The following is a 17,299-nucleotide window of genomic DNA, read 5'->3' on the forward strand; positions in this document are numbered from 1 at the left end:
AATGTCTTCAAAGAGTGCGTGCTTTCACAAAAGTGGAATTCACCACCGTCTGGGTCAAGCTGTGGTCCTGGGGAAGGAGAGGAAGGAGAAGGAAGGAGTCAGAGAAGTTTTCTACTAGAGGACCTGCACTCTTCCTTCCTAATCTTCTGCTTGGCGAATCCAGAGCTGCCTTCCCTCTGGGGGACCTGCCTACACCTGCATGATGTCTCCACAGTCCTGGAAATGTGGAGCTGGAGTGAAGCCAGAGGGACTTAATGAGGCAGTGGTGCTTCGTTACTCCCTTTCTTCATGCAAAAATTGGACGTCAGCTGGCAATGTGTGCTTGCAGCCCAGAAAGCCAGTTGTATCCTGGTTGAGGGTACAATATCCAGGTCGAGGGAGGTGGTTCTCTCCTTCACTTCTCCCCTCTCATGAGACCTCCACCTAGAGTCATGTGGGGTTCCCAGTGCAAAGAAGACACGGACCTGTTGGAGCGGGCCCGTCGGAGGCCACGGAGCTGGTCAGAGGGCTGGAGCCCCTCTGCTGTGGGGACAGGCTGGGAGAGCTGGGGCTGTGCAGCCTGGGGAGGAGAAGGCTGCGGGGAGACCTTAGAGCAGCTGCCAGTGCCTGGAGGGGCCGTCAGGAAAGCTGGGGAGGGGCTTTGGGCAAGGGCAGGGAGTGGTGGGACAGGGGGGAATGGCTTGAAGCTGAGAGAGGGGAGATTTAGGTTGGACATGAGGAAGAAACCCTTCCCCGTGAGGGCGGCGAGGCGCTGGCCCAGGCTGCCCAGAGCAGCTGTGGGTGCCCCATCCCTGGCAGGGCTCAAGGCCAGGCTGGACGGGGCTGGGAGCAGCCTGGGCTGGGGGGAGGGGGCCCTGCCCCTGGCAGGGGGTGGGACTGGGTGGCTGTTAAAGGCCTCTTTCAACCCAAATCATTCTGTGATGTCTATGAATGCCTTGGGAGCAGATGGCACAATGCACTTTGTATTTGTGGGAAGGACGTACCCGCTCCAGCCCCAGCCCCGCTGCCTTCAGCGTAAGCCCTCAGGTCCCTCGGCGCCACCACTGCTCTGTGGGCTGGGGGGCTTCGCCATCTGCCTGCAGCTCATCATGAGATCTCTCATCAGAACGCACGCACAAAGGCAACCCTCGAACAGCAGATACCATAAAATACCCCATTTGATTAAAGTCCTTTAATTTTCATAGGATCAAAAGGTAGTGCTGACTTACAGTCACCACAGCAGCGAGTGTGAGATAAGGGGTTTCCAGCTCTGCGATAATGTGTGTGTGTCTGGTACAGAGTCTCAGCCTGAGCACATGGTCAGCAACTGCTGGTCTATATGGTCATCAGTGTTTAAAAATGGGGAAAAAATAGTACCAGCAATGCTGTGGGTGCCTTTCCAGTCCACATGGAGATCGGTTTTGCATGGCCATGACTAATGAGCAAGAAGTAAGTTGCTGCTTACATAAAAAAAAGGACCTTTCAGGTGAAAAAAGAACCAACTGTAAAAGGTCTCCAGGAAATTAAGCAGGTTGTCAAATGCTAGAGCAAATCTTTTTTTAGAACAGTTGCTGTGTCTGGTGAACGCACACGTGTTCATTTGACTGCTCTACTCTTGGGCTGATGAGGCTTGAAACTGTAATAAGGGGGTGGCACTTCTTCACGGGAATGAATGTATTTATGATCCTCAGAGACTTCAGAAATGCTGGATTCTCAACCATCCATTAACTTGCTCTTCCAAATGGTTCTACCCGTGCTTTCAGCTTTTCCTCTATTTTTCAGCATGAGTGGGCTGGAATAATTTCATGGCGAGGTGGTGCGTGAGCAGTGGGATAGCAGCGGTAACATGGGATGGTCGGTGTAAAATGAAAACTGGTCCAGCCTCTGGGCTCCCTGCAACATCAGGGTGCATTGGCGGATCTGGATCTGCTCATCCTTCATCATGCCCGAGGAGCAGCACGCAGGAGAGGTTTGGGTAGAGCTTGACATGGAGAGGTGTGCAATGGCTGTGCTCGGTTCAGCTGGGACATGGTTCTGCATGATTAGGAAAGAAAGAGAAGGCTGTGCCACCCTTCCTGCTGTAGTTGCATTTGTAAACTGGTAAAACAGGATTCAGCCAGATTAATCTATTGTAAAATGTTAAGTGTAAAACAAAACTGAAGTCAGTTTGGGAAGGTTTCAGCTCTGTCCTCCTGAGTTGGAGACTGCTTTTGAGACTTAAATTTGATTTGCAAAACTCCGTGAATTGGGGAGTGTGCATTTTTAGCTATAAAACAAGTTTCAGTACAACAGATTTGCCTTCTAAAATGCCTGGGGCCAAATTAAGCTGGGGGTAAGTGAAATCTAATGGATGAGATGTGTCCTGATGTTTTACTGCTGAGTTTGGCCAAGAGTTCCAGCTGAAGGATGGTGATGTTGTAAAATACATTGACGGTCAAACATACAATCATTTGATCATACCTGCAGCGTCCTAAGAGCCAGTCTTTTAAGTCACTTGTGACAAAGGGCTCTTGGCTGATAAATCAAGCGCTTGGTCTTGGCAGTGTTGCTTTTTGTAGACCTTGGCGCAGCCCCGTGCCTGTCAAGGCAGCTGGACCTGTAAAACGAGCAGCCTGATAGCATTGGGTCATGGCTCATGCAAGGGGATGAACAGGCTGGCCATGAGCATCCGAAGCGATGGGGCAGGGATACCTGCTGTGCATGGGGCAACTGTGTTGTATCAGGGCAGCTACACACCTAATTTCAGTGGGGTAAAGCTAGAGCTATTAATTTTTTATTTAAGTAAGTGATGGTTTAAATCGTTCCCATTGAGCAGGAAGGGTCTATAAAATGCCCTGTGTAAGAAGCCATTCCGAGTCGCCTCCGTAGCTCCTGTGCACCAAGGGATATTCCCTGGGAAGGAGGAGATGTGTGGCCCAAGCCTCAAGCTCTGTGGCTGTGTGAGGAGCAAGGTGGGCTGAAATGACACCCTTCTGGGTGGAGAAAGGCTTGTGCTGTGGAAGAGCAAGGCTTGTTGAAATCTCTGCTGCAAGTCATTTCCCAAATGCTGTAGCTCTTCATCTCTGGAGGCTTGGTTTCCAATGCAGAATTAGTTCCCAGGTGTCCTTCTCAGCTATTCTCTCTGTGCCCTGCAATCATCACACAATTAGGCACATTCTTTTCAGGCGTCATTGCTACCGGCAATCAACCTTTGAGAGCGTTGCTGTGAGTCTGGCTGGTGGAGGCTTTGGTGGAACTATGCCAGGAAGCCTACGTGGTGTCTGCTCTCTAATTTCTCAGCTCTGGGGTAATTCCTCAAGAACCGAATTTGCACGTTTGTACCACAGAACATGACTTTTTTTGCAAGAATAAATTCCCAATCAGTCTAAAGGGAGTGGATTTACAGCGACGTCAAGTTGAAGACATGAAGTTTCATATGTTTCTGTCCCGAGAAGGTACTCACCAGTACTATTTTTGAAGGGTTTCTGAGGTCTAGGCAGTAAAGAACGAAAAATGGTGGATGGGCTTAAGATACAACACGGAAGTATTTTGCGGGTGAAAAAACTTAGGCTTCATATGGCTGACCTGCAGAGGTGATTGTAAAAAAAAAATGTTCCTGAACTTGTTGCAGCTTCAGAGTTACTGCTCGGCAGAAACAAACTGTCACACACCGTTCTAGGGGGTTAAAAGGGAGAAATAGGAAAATGGTCCCTTGAATTTATCCACCTTAGAGCAATGAATGACATAATACGGATGGTTCTGCGTGGCTGCCTGGCTTTTTAGTCCCAGGGATGCTGGTAGTCAATGAGCTGTTGAGATAGTGCGGCAAGTGTCTGAGCAACGGTGAGCTGGACTCCGTGGTGGCCACGGTTCCACACGTTGAGATACAGTTTTATAGTGCCTTGTCCTGCACTTTGATAAGGGGCTTTATTATCTGCCCCTGTCAAAATCTTTGTGATACAGCTGCTCTTAGGGGTGTACCACTGCTTGAGACCTTCTAGGGAAAAGAATGAAGGTGAATATTTTGCCTCCTAAATTAATTTTGGCTGCTTGTAGACAAGAAGCATTCTTCTAATTGCAGCCCTAATGGCCAAGAGAAACTATTCTTGAAAAATTCAAGGGCTTTTTTTGGAAATAGGTGTTGTAAGTGACAGATCATTCACCCAGTCACTGGTGGAAGGCTGAAATGTGGACCAAAACACCTGGGCTCTCCAGCCTAAGAGAAGCAAATTCTTTTTCAAGGGTTTCCAGAGTACCAAGTCCCGCAGAGACCCGGCGCTGGTGCATTTTCAGTGCTGTGTTGGCTGGTGTGTTATTTAGATGCTCCTGACAAATTTGTTTGGGATCTGAAGCTGGAAGCTCACCTGTATGTGGCATGTAATTGCAGGTGGGTGGGTTATGACAGATGCTGCTGGCAGGTGCCAAACCCTGGGTGAACGTGCTGAGCTTGAGCTGCTCAACACCAGTGAATGCCTTTTAAGAAGGGCTTTGGTATGAGTAAGCAGACCAGTCAGCACCACAGGTTCGGCTCGTGGTATTGATTCCTTTTCTGAGTATTCTCAAGCTCTGTCTGCTACGTTTTTTAATGTCTGTGTGCCCTGGGTGTGCAGACAATGGAGCTGTGTCTCCATTTCAGCAAGGCTGGAGGGAAGAAATGAGTGGCAGAAGCCCAGGGAAGGTCCCCTGAAGTCCACAGCAGTTCCTGAGCACCTCGCTGTCTCTGGGATGTGGCTTTTATGATGTCTGTACATGGAGGAGAGCACACATCCAGAAACAGGAGGGCAGGAGGGCACGAACCTGATGATCTTAAAGGTCTTCTCCAACCTAAATGATATATTGAGGTTTGTTGTGTGCCTTCAGAAGGCTGTGTTAGATGGCTGTAAGAAATACGCACAGGTGACGCAGTTGGAAACATCAATGAAATGTGGGGGGAAACATCCCTAAACCCTGTGTGGTACCATATGTCAGTGTCTCCAAAGCTCCAGGATCGGGCCTAAAGCTTACAGATGCAGGCTTGCAGCCTGGCTAAGATGCTGGTTAACCTAAGGAGGTCCTTCACTGTCAAAGAGTACGGTAATAATGCATCTGCAGTTTTGCCCTTTTGTAATTCGTCAATTTTTTCATATCGATTGGAATGATATGCTAGAGGGACAGGATACCATCCAGAGGGACCTGGACAGGCTTGAGGAGTGGGCCCAGGTGAACCTCATGAAGTTCAACAAAACCAGGTGCGAGGCCCTTCCCCAGTATCCATAGAGACTGGGTGATAACGGATAAAGGAGAAGGACTTGGGGATACTGGTAGATGAAAAACTGGATACAAGCTGGCAATGTGCACTCACAGCCCAGAAAGCCGCCCGTGCCCTGGGCTGCATCCCCAGCAGCGTGGCCAGCAGGGCGAGGGAGGGGGCTCTGCCCCTCTGCTCCCCTCTGCTGAGACCCCCCCACAGCGCTGCGTCCAGATCGGGGGCCCCCAACATCAGAAGGACCCGGACCTGTCGGAGCGGGCCCGTCGGAGGCCACGGAGCTGGTCAGAGGGCTGGAGCCCCTCTGCTGTGGGGACAGGCTGGGAGAGCTGGGGCTGTGCAGCCTGGGGAGGAGAAGGCTGCGGGGAGACCTTAGAGCAGCTCCCAGTGCCTGGAGGGGCCGACAGGAAAGCTGGGGAGGGGCTTTGGGCAAGGGCAGGGAGTGGTGGACAGGGGGAATGGCTTGAAGCTGAGAGAGGGGAGATTTAGGTTGGACATGAGGAAGAAACCCTTCCCCGTGAGGGTGGCGAGGCGCTGGCCCAGGCTGCCCAGAGCAGCTGTGGGTGCCCCATCCCTGGCAGGGCTCAAGGCCAGGCTGGACGGGGCTGGGAGCAGCCTGGGCTGGGGGGAGGGGGCCCTGCCCCTGGCGGGGGGTGGGACCGGGTGGTCTGTGAGGTCCCTCCCAACCCAAAAACTTCTGTGATGCTTTGTAGTTCCCAGGATCCTATGAGATGTTACATGATTATTTAAGAGTGAAAGGAGATCCCTGGTCCTTGTTCCTGGTGGAGTCTAATGACTGTGATACCAAGGACCTTCCTTCCTTTGGGTGATCTTTAGAGGAGGGAAATATGCCATACTAGAACATTGTTAATGTTTTAAAATTCAGCCTTCGATGTAGTCTGGACATGTTGTGGGTTGTCAGTGTGTTTGTTTGCATATGCTCCACGGCACAGCTGTGTCTGTGAACATGCCTCTGAGTTAGAACCATGCTGCTCCTGTGCGACTTGTAAAATGTGGGCAAAAGTGTGGCTGTATCTACACTTTAGTAGTGTGCAAATAGGTGGAGCACAAACTGGAGTTCGAGAATATTGCTTATTGCTTCAGAGCTCTTTATTGGTGAGATATTTCAGGCTGGGACTTGCTGGTCTTGAAGGTCCCTTCCAACCAAACCCTTCTGTGACTCTCTGGATGCAGGTTGGTTGCTTACAGCGAGGCTGGGCGGTGTATGCTGTCCTCCTTTAGAGGACGCGGAGGAACGGGAGGGGGAGATGTTTGAAGTGGCACTTCCCCTCTAAAACTCACCAGAGGTGCATTTGCCATGGGTTTTTAAAATATCACTTTGTCCCACGTGCGTGGTCTTCTGGAGCCTGGAGGTGGTTTGCACCTGGGGCTGGGTGTGAGTGCCCTGAATTTCAAATGCCAAAGCAACGGAGGGGGAATAATAAATGTAATCCTTGAACGTGCTCCAATGAGCCCGTCCCCTCTGCCGGTGCCCCTTTGATTCTTTAGCCCTCCCCACCCTGCTGCTGCCTTTTTCTCCGAGGGCAGCCCTTCGCTTGCTGGCACCTCACAGGTATTTTCTCCTGCCCTCCCACTTCTCCCCAGTAATTCAGCATTTTTTGCTCTACTGGTGCAGAGAACAAGCACAGCAGCCGCGTAGGAGCTCGGGACCTCGGGACCAGGGGAGCGCTCCCAGAAGGCTGCCAGGATGGCAAGAGCTGTCTTAAATGCCCCATCCATTTCTTGTCGGGTGCAGAAGGGGTCTGCGCTGAGCTCGTGTATACGGTTATGCATGCATCTGTCTCGCACGTAGGCAGTAAAATATATATAGCTGGAAATATAAGCTAACTGCTTTGTTATGGGCGTTCTGAGTATAATCATGAAGGAGCCTGGGCTAAACAAAGCTGGTGGTTTAACGTATTTGAAGGCTCTGTGTGCCGCTCTTTTTAAAATTTATTTCATGAACTTCTTTACTAGTGCACCTCCTAAACGTGTGCATATTAAAAAGAGGGGGCGGGTAGCTGGGAGTCGTAGCCTAAAAGCCGTTAATCACAAGCAGCATTGCACCGAAGAGGACAGGGGTGAGCAGAGCTGGAAATAATGGTATAGAAACATTTAGAAATACATGAAACATTAAAGGCGGCTTTAAAATACCTCCTTGACGCAGCCCCCGCGCTTTGCACAGCCAGTTATTGCGCTGTAATTTTTAAAGCAGCTCAGTTAGTGCCTCTCGGAGCTGGAGCGTGGTGTCTTCTCCTTGGGGAGAACGTTAAATGAATACTGGCTTTCCTACTGCTATTGATCGTGGAGATGGTATTAAATTAAAATAAAGCAAGAAAACAACTTTTGATTTCTTCTGTGAGGAATCTAATAAATTTTGTTCAATATGTTTTCATCTCATTTTCTTTCCTTCTGCATTATTGCTGTGATAAGGCCCCAGGCCCCAGCAGAGACAGGGTCCCATCCTGTGCGGATCTGTACAGGTAGGGTGTAAAGGGTATTTCCTTCCTGGCCCTGACATTTTCATGGCTCCAGCAGGAAGCCCAGGAAAATTAGCAGCGCTCAAAGCCAGTGGGTTTGGCCCACTTACTGTTATTTTTGATCCAAGGTGAAGAGGCAAGGCAGATGTGGCAGGAGGGGAGCAGGACCAGCAGGAGGAGCGGGATTTACAGGTCTCTTAGGGTATCCGGGGGGAAGATCGGAGCAGGATGCCAGACGCTTTGGTGCTGCCACCTCTCCTGATCTCATCCCTGGTCATTGGATCCAGGCTTTGTTTTATACCCCCAGGGGATCTGAGACATGGGGGACCATCATGGGGATTGCAGCTTTTGCTTTCTCCGGGAAGCTTGTTTGTTGTCATTTGGGGATGACAAAGAGCCAAAACCCATAAATCCTAACGGCTCAAAAACCAATAAGGTATAAAAATGTCTCGTGTATTTTTAAACCCAGTGGGTTTTGAGTGCTGGGAATTTTCAAGCACGTTTCCCCTGGCACAAATTGCCCCAGATTCTGCAACTTATCTTTCAGTATGTCCAAAAAAGGAGCAAACCACATTAATTTTCCTGCACCTTTCTCATCTCTGTTTCCCCTTAAAATAGAAAGGACAGGTTTTCTTGCTGGAGGTCAGCACTTATCAAAGTTTATGAGATCAGAGTGGAAGATAGAGTAGAGCAGGGCCGGCTGCATCTTTTCGTATCCAAAGCTATTAAAGCTTCCTTGATGGAAATGGTATTTATCTGAAATGAAATTATTCTGAATATGGCCACAACTTTCTTTCAGAAACAACAAAAGGTACCACAGTAAGCAACATGCCATCCCACCAAGCAGAAGTTAAACCCTAAAAAAAAAAGAGAAAGAAGACCTAAATATGGGGTTGTCTCCATCTGCCTGAAGTAACCGTCCAGGCTTTCAATAACCCACTAGATGGAAAAGCTTATGCAAAGCCACGGTTTTCCTGTGGTCTGAAAGTGGTCTGATTTATTTCAGGCTTGTTTTTTAATACATAAGCCTGATGTGGAAAATTTTGGTCCAAGTATAAGAGAAGGGTTATTTTGCTGAATTAGGTAATGTGTGAGTGCTGGTGATATCTTGGAGGGCGCAGATGAAACTTTTGCTGCATGTAGCCACACAGGACTGTGTCGTGGTTGTTGACTTAAGGGCTATTACTTAAGGACTATTATTAAGGACTATTGCAGCAGCTCATGGGATTCAGGACTTAATTAGGGGGATTAACCAGCAGCCAGGACCAGAAGAGCCAAGAGGCCCCAAGAGGCTATCATCTAGATCCCATCCCTAGCCGATGACCAAGGGACTTCATGTCACACACACGTAGCCACTGGCTTACCGAACAGTGTGCTGAAGAGTTCAAATCCCACGAAGAAACACAGTTGAGAGAATTAGAGGGATAATACCCTTGGTGTGGTCAAGCAGTGAGCTGGAGTTGGTTTAACACTCCTAGCCAGATTGGCCAGGAGGCAAAGGAGGATCATCGAGCTCAAGCAGGCAATGGGAGGACCCTGGAGAGACAAATGTACTGGAAAATAAATGGTTATCTTCTAATGAAGCAGAGGGTAGGCAGGGATATTTCTGATTTAAGATCTTCATCATTAATGTTCTGCTTGCAATCACTGGATCTGCAAATAATTTTCCAAGGAGCTTCTTGATTGCTAAAAGGCTGTATATATTCCTGAGTATGATGACAGCATAGTTTTATGTAGCCTAAAAAAAAAAAAAAAAAAAAAAAAAACAACCAAAAAAAATCTGTTAAACTGCTGCTTATCCAACATTAACTACAGCAATTTTTAATTAACCTGATTTGGAAGCCAAGTATATCACTGATGAAAATGAGAGGGTAGAACATACAGTCATTTATTCCAGTACAGTGGTCATGATTGTTGAATTAGGTTTATTCAAATGAATCTCAAAATTTTGCCGCAGTAGTCGGCTGTGTGCTGGGTGCCAGGTTTTAGTAATCTGCACGTAGTGGAAGAGCAGTGAGCTTTGGGGCGTGGGGGGAGGGATGGCGATGTGTTTGTCTTGCTGCTCAGCAAGGGGGAGGAAAGACCCACGCTCGCATTTATTTAATAAACAAAAAAACCAACCCAAAACCAAAAAAAAGATGGGGTGTGAATCGACTGCTAATTACCTCTTTCCAGCCTTTGCTGGCAACCAGCAGACAGTGTCAGTGGAGCTCGGCGTGGAGAGACTCTCCGAGGGTGCTGCTGCCTGCTGTTGGGCCGGCTCTGCTCTGGGACAGTGGCCAACGTGATGCACAGATAAACGGGGGCAGTGGCCATGGCAGTGAAGCACAGCAAAGCCAAACCCTCTGCCAGCAAAGGAAGATCGACACGTCCCGTTCCGTCTGTTGGACGGCTTTGCGCAGGAGTGTGTAAGAAGGGACGGAGTTACTCGCGTGTTCACTGTTTTCAGTCAGGAAGACTTTCAGGAAACGGAGGTAGGGCAGTAAACAAAAGCAAAACGGAGCAGACCGAGGTGCGGAGGTTGTCATCTGTGGTCTTCATGGAGGACCAGAACTTTTAATGGAGAAGAGTTTGGTGCAAGACATCTGCACTGTGTATGGGTGCACGTAGGGACTTCAGTCTGCAGTGTACGGTGGTTTCCAAGCCTCCACGTCACTGACTGCTGAGATGATTTCCCCTGAACTCCCCATGACCGAGCTGAGTGAAGATGATGAAAACTGAAGATGCTCTGCAACCTTTTCTAAAGTGCCCATTAAAACCTCATGTGGCTTCAAAGGGTACGAGCTGCTGTGCGTGTTCCTTCCAGGTGGCCTGGCAGGTAATCGGGTCCCTCCCAGGGACGGCACTTGTGCAGCCATGAGTGAATATAAGGGCTGGCATGTTGTCATGCAACGTCTCTACCTTCCCTCTAGCCAGAAGCTCCGGTTAATGGAAGTGCTGAGCACCGAGGACTCGGGCTGGGCGCTGCGCTCTGCTGTTAGGCTGCAAAGTGCTACGATGGTGGAGCTATGACAGCTGCAAGTAGCCAAAGAAAACCTTTCAAGCGTAGCTGTGGTGGTGGGTTCTGGTAGCCGAATTCTGCGTTCAGTGTGTGTGTGTTGGTAGTTTTCTTCAGAGTACGCGGAACATTCCTGTGTTCTGCATTCTGGTTAGGTCGTCCACATTTTCTAGAGGAATAAAGGTGCGATATTGATGATGTCAGGTGTGAGTCTGTAGAGCACATTCAGAATCCCTCCTGCACCCTGAGGGCCAGCTGAGAATACATCTGTGCTTTACCTCGCAGCTGGCCAATGGCCTCTTTGCTCACACAGGCTGTTCATTGCTTCCCAGGGATGCTGTCCTTTTCTCTCTCCCTCTTGACAAAAGTGTGATTTCTCTTTTTTTTCTCATTGCAGGTTACCCGACGGGCTATCCCACCGCTGCCCCAGCCTACAACCCAAACATGTACCCAACCAGCAGCCCCGGCTACGCCCCAGGTGAGAAAACTCTGTATAGATACAAGGTTGGGTATGTTGAAGCATTCAGGAGGATTTACCTTCTGCTGCTCAATGTACAGAACGCAGCAGTTCCCTGTGCTTGTCAGCAAATACTTCCCAGGGAAAGGGTCTGTGTGAGGCTCTTCCCTTCCTAACTCTGCCGTTAACTTCACGCCTCCATTGGGAGTGTTTGTCTGTGTTGCAAAGTACTTTTGAGCACGAATTATATCTTAATACTAATCCCAGGAATTTTACAATCCTTCACATTGATGGCTTTTAATATGTTCTGAGTACCACATGCTCGTTCCCTGAGATCGCCTTCCCCTTCCCCCTGCTTGTCCTTCTCTTCTATGTCATACATGCAGATATGTCAGCAACCGTGTCCTGTGTGGTGTCTGGATCTCCCATGCCATGTCTTTACTGCCCCCCACTTTCCTGTGGCTCTGACAGACTCTGGGTCTGTTCTAGTGTCTTCTTCTGTCTACCTCCTGCCCTTCACACCGCCCTAAAATGGCTCTTCCAAAGATGCAGCAAGCTCTTCCTGGCCAAACTCAGGAACTGCTCTGCCTTAGCCTTGGTGTCCTGATGAACTTGAGAGCACCAGATCCACTCTTCTCCATAAAATCTTGTTTTCCCTTGGCTTTCCCAGTTGGCCAGTTGTTTTCTACCTCTGCTGCAGTGTGTCCATTGGGACATACTTGTCATCTGCCTCTTCCAGCTTTCCGTGAAAGCTTGGCCAGGCTCTGTCCTTTATTCCCTTCTTCACTACTCCCTGTCTGTCTCTGTGAAAACTTCCTTGGAGGTACAAGCTTTTCGTTTTTCATGGAGGTCTTCATTTTTCACACCAGTCAGACGCTCTTCTGCCTCCTCCTTTGCAGTTCCTCTGAACCATCCTGCCAGCCAGGCTGATGGGTAATGCGTTCGTCCGCCGTAGCTCAGCCCCTACCCTGGACCCCTGCTCTCTCTGCCATCTCCAACCGTGGCAATTTCTCCTCCATCCTTCTGGAGAGCTGGTACAAAAGTAATTTCCCCAGTTCACTGCTTTAACTGTGGCATGCCCCTCTTTGCCTCCTGCTTTCTCATATCTAGCACAGGCTGCTTGTCTGTATTTACAGAACCAGCACCTACTCCATTCATTCTTGGCGTCCAGAGCCTTACTGCTCTTTCAGCTCAGCCAGCAATGTCCGTCCTGTTCACCTCTAACCTTCCCAGGCGTCTCCCTTGCTCCTTCTGCTCCTCTCACTGGAAGGAGGCTTCCCCTTACCACCCACAAAACCATTTCTCGGTTGAGTTTCTCCATTAGCCATGATATTTTTTGAGGTAAAACCCCATGACTAGACTGCCGAACTCCTTCCCTTCCCTGCTGTTGAGCACCGTCTCTGCACATCTCCCTTCTGTCTTGATTTACACTGTTCTCTTTTGGCCAAACGCATATCCAGCAGAGAAGGGTCTGGATGGAGGAGGGGACACACTCATCCAGGACCTTCCTGCCTGGCCAGAGAGAGCTGGAGAGGAGAAAGCCATCAAAGCATGTGGGTGGTGTGAATACAAACCCAGTGGTACCCTGTCCATCCCTTTGAGGTTGAGCACCTCGTCTACATGAGGTGAGGAGATGGGAGAATTGCTTGTAGCCAAGGGCTGCCAATGGTAGAAGATTCATGTAGGTTAGGACAGAATGTAAATTAATAGCAGGAGCTGCTGTCAAATAACTTCCAACAAGGACATTTTTTATTCCAGAAGAAGTGGACTTTCCACTGTTGTTAATCGGAGAAGTTACTCCGGAGGGGTAATTCCCACCTGTCCACAAGGAGTTGTCTTCACCACAGCACTGACTGACCAGGTTCTGTGCTTAATGAGGAATATTGGAGTTGGTCTGCTAAATCAATCACTTGGGTTTTTATGCTTTCAAGCCCAAACGTGGAAACCTTTATAGAAGTCTTCTTTCTTTTTGGAGCTGAAGACTTCTCTTAGGCCTCCACTCAGGAAATAACTGAAGTTAAACCTACATTTAAGTACTTCACTGAAACCAGCCTTTTGGAAGGACCGTGGTTCAGCTCTCGGCTTTCAGCCAAATTACCTGGGGGATGGGAACCTCTTGGCATGACAAAGGGTGGTAGAAACCCAAGGGCTATGTAGCAGTTTCAAAAAGTAACTTACCCAGAGTGGATTAAGTGAAAGGTACTATTACAAGAAAAGGAAATCTCGTGTTTACTAGAAATCTTGAGATCTTGTTGCCCAGAGCAGCTGTGGGTGCCCCATCCCTGGCAGGGCTCAAGGCCAGGCTGGACGGGGCTGGGAGCAGCCTGGGCTGGGGGGAGGGGGCCCTGCCCCTGGCGGGGGGTGGGACTGGCTGGTCTTGAAGGTCCCTTCCAGCCCAAACCATTCTGTGCTTGGAATGTTATTTATTAGCTGTGGGGATTTTAGGCTATGGTGTGTTGTCCAAGCCTTTTCTTTAAGAGATATGGTCACATAGGTCAAATGCGAGAATTGGCGGCATCTGAACTGTGTTTGGAAAAGCATTTCTGAAGTCAGGACTGTGGCTTTTCTCATGTTGTTTATGAAAAAGCCCTGAAAAAAATCTCTTGGTCACCCATTTCTAAGCACACATTGGAGATGAAAAAGAGTATCTTTCCCTTTCTTTTAACTTCATGGCTTTTTGATTGGTCAAGATGTTTATTCTGAATGCTTTGCTTCAATAAAGCTGTGGGGTTTTAAAACTTCTGAATAAAGTCATCTCTTCAGCTAAGTGTTCAGTAGTCATCGGAGTGAAATAGATGCTTGTGTAATGAACGCAAATCCGGACTTTGTAGCAGGCTTGCTAAAACCCTTTCTCCACTGAATTGCCAAGTTTTCAGTCTCCAGGTTGTCATAAAATCAGTGGATCCCCACGCTCAGGAGCTTTCCAAGGCTGATGAAGCAACAATAAGGCTTTTGTTGCCAAAAACTTTTGGTGCTGTCTTCTGCATATCACAGTTTAAATTCACTGTTATTTTGCAAGGTTATTAAATAAGGCTGTTTACTGTAGATGACTCCGTAAGGGATCTGTTGTGGGGTTTTTTGGGTTTATGTGCTTCTGGTAGGGTATTTAGCTGCATTTCTTCCCACTAAAAATCTTAAGGTGTAATAGGAAACGAGTTTTGTTCCCCTAGATGTGTGCTGGCCACCTTTAAATTCTCCTGAAGGGTATAACATTGGAAGAGGAAAGAGCTCCACAGTGGAATAAACCCCCAGCAACCACCAGAAATTTATTAGTAGCTTGTCCTGCCAGAGTCTGACAGCGTCCTCCCTGCTCAGCCAGGGATGTAAATCCTGAAGCATCCCTGCGTAATGGCCTGGACATGATAAAAAGTCTTTTGTCCCCCGCCACTGCCTGTGCCTCCTGCAGGCAGCAGCTCTGCCACTGAGCAGGGAGATGGCCAAGGGGACACCCAAGTTAGGGTGAGCGCCAAATCACTGCAGGACAAGGAATTTTTTGGGGTCTCTGTTGCTTCTTGTACATCTTGGACACCATCCTTGGGAGGCTGGAGTTCCTACTTGAAAAGAAAATTGAAAAAACCTTCAGAAACGCTGCGTTGCTATCTGAACAGAACACTCTTGTTTGCAAAACCTTGATGAAAGCCACACATTCCCCTTGGAAGATTTCATTTCAGCTCAGTTTAATTTTCCAGATTAAAAATAAGAAGAAGAAGAAGAAAAAAAAAAACAACTAGGAAATTTTCAGGTATTTTAAACAGCTTCAGCAATTGCTGCATGTAGGAAAGAATCGGTTCCCTTCAGGTGTTTAGACCTCAGGTCTCTAAACCTTCCAGCTCAGGTCCCACTGTATTCAGTGGAGAGAAAGAGAGACCAGAGAGACGTTTAGCCCATCACTGGGGACATGGTGCCTTTCTGTCCCACCAGGAGAGCTTGAGGTGCATCCTTCCTGGGATGTCCTTCATGCTCATGAGGAACAGGAACCCAAGGCAGGGCTTAGATGCTCTCTCAAGTAACTCTGATACATCGTCAAGATACCCTCAGAGAAGGATGATGTTTTATGGGATTGCTTTCTTGGCGTAGGTTAGGATAGTAAGAATAGATGGAGAAATGGGACCCATCTGACATGTAAAAATGTAAAAGGTTCTGGAGTGGGCTGGAGGACAAGCCTCCATCTCTCAAACAAAGAAATTGCTTGCACAAGACAAGAAGGAGTTGGATGTCCCAACCCAGACAGCAAAGAAACAGTCAGGAAGTGCAGGAGGGAACAAGGACACACAGGGATAACCCTGGCAGTTGGGGTTCGCAGAGGTGGGCAGCAGCGAGCCCTTGGCTACCCCTTCTCAAGCCCCGTGGCTCCTGCAGCCAGCAGAGAGGAGCCCCCGCACTCAGCAGGGGCCGGGCTGTCCACCCGCCCTGGTCTCTGCTCCCTGAAAACAGCCACCTCGGCCTTCAGAAGTTTCCTTGCAATTGTTCAGTATGTAATAATCCGCCCCAAACCTTGTTAGTCAGCGGCTTTTATAAGCACAAAACCACGAAGACTTTGATTTTCCCCTACCTTTGTCCTAGTGGCTCTGGCTGTGGGTGTCCTCTCTTTCATTACAGATGCTTAACCTCCCCCGTGCTTTGATTCTTGCTATATTTTATCGCTACAATACTTTGCAGCAAGCAGTTCTGCAGATTAATTAAAGCTTGAGTTACTGATTTTTATTTTTTTTTCTTAAACTGATGCAAATAATTGTCTGTTGCTTTAGATTTGCATGATGTGAAAGGGGAAACGAAAGCCCTGGTCAATCTTCTTTGTGCCAGCCAGCCTTTTGTTCACTCCCCCGACGCTGCCTTCTGAAGTGCAGTCCTAATCTTTACTGACTTGCTTTCTCTAAAAAAGAAAAATCCTCTGATCATTTTTGTCCCTCCTCGCCAGATCTTTTTGTTACGCAGCGTAATGCTCAAGCAAGAAAGCCTGTGCAGCTGTCTTGACATTTAAATTTCATTTCTCTGTTTATGATGCTCCGAAAATACTTTTAATTGTTTCCATATTAGAAATCTAATGTCCAGAATGCTGACAGGTCATTTTGTGTTGAGAACAAAAATCTTCTGGTGCGTAACGCAACATAACTAAGCACTGAATTAGTGAGGAAATGATGAAGATCAGAATTGGTGCTCCTCAACCCAACTCCTCTTGCGCAGAAACCTTTCTCCCCATAAATAATCACGCAGCGCTTGAAATCAATGCAATTTAATACCGCGGCAGGGTTTTTTTCCCCACTGTTTGGAGATTTATCTCGTAGGAAGCATGGTTCAGAGCCCTCAGATTGCTCGTGTGCAGCCGGGAGGAAAGATGCTTGCCTGGACTCTGCTGTGCTCAGGCCAGCGGCTCGGGAACTGGGGATGCGCAAGTGCCGGTTAGGGGAAGAAAAAAAAAAAAAAAAAAAAGCCTGTGTGATTCTGTGAGTGAGGATGGCATCCATCAAAATTATGTTTAGAGGCAGAGCAAAGGCTACAGAGGCAATCCTGGCTCAGACCGAAATTTAGAAGCTTTTTCAAGCTACTTGCACCTCCCTGCCAGTTTTTACTGAATTAGTGGGTTTTTAGATCCCGATTCTTTCACGGGCGAGATGCCACTTTAACAACTCTGGGAAGCAGCCGTGGGCTGCGCTGCTCAGGACCTCCCAGCATCACACCCCGTGTTAGTGGCCACTTCTCTATGGCAAACAGACTTTCAGGAGGAAAAAATAAGAATTTTGGAGAGATAACTAATGCAAAATAAGCTCCATATAATATTCCAGCAGTGGGTACATGCGACAGAGCGGGCAGCATCCTCTCAACTGTGTTAAATGGAATTGGGTTAAAGCAATACTGTGGTTTGGCGGCTGAGTGAAAACCGGTCATCTGTGTCGGTATGGAGAGCGTTCCCTCAAATTGAATCAGCTACTGTCATAGAGGAGGCTGGAAATAACCCCGCTGCTGAGAAGAACATGCTGCTGGGGTTCATGCTGTCCATCAAACATACTGGGAATCAGAGGGGATCAGCTTTATTTTTAATATCCTCAATTCTGAAACAGCAGGCTAATTCTAAATGTATTTTTTAAGGAATTTTCCATGTTGAGCCTTTAGCTGCCTTGCTGCAGAAAGAGATGCTGTGTATTCCCAACAGAATTGCTGCT

At 48.3% G+C, this 17,299-nt stretch overlaps 1 protein-coding gene across 3 annotated transcripts in view; it reads left to right on the plus strand.

The window, feature by feature from the left end:
• Positions 1-17,299, plus strand: part of FAM168A (family with sequence similarity 168 member A) — a 218,358-nt gene that overhangs the window by 181,913 nt on the left and 19,146 nt on the right. For all 3 annotated transcript variants that reach the window (XM_037376654.1, XM_037376652.1, XM_037376653.1), the window contains one exon: positions 11,079-11,159. In XM_037376654.1, the coding sequence (XP_037232551.1) occupies positions 11,079-11,159 (81 nt within the window). The remainder of the gene's footprint in view (positions 1-11,078; positions 11,160-17,299) is intronic.

Source organism: Falco rusticolus, chromosome 2 (genome assembly GCF_015220075.1).
Source record: "Falco rusticolus isolate bFalRus1 chromosome 2, bFalRus1.pri, whole genome shotgun sequence".
Classification (NCBI taxonomy): Eukaryota; Metazoa; Chordata; class Aves; order Falconiformes; family Falconidae; genus Falco; species Falco rusticolus.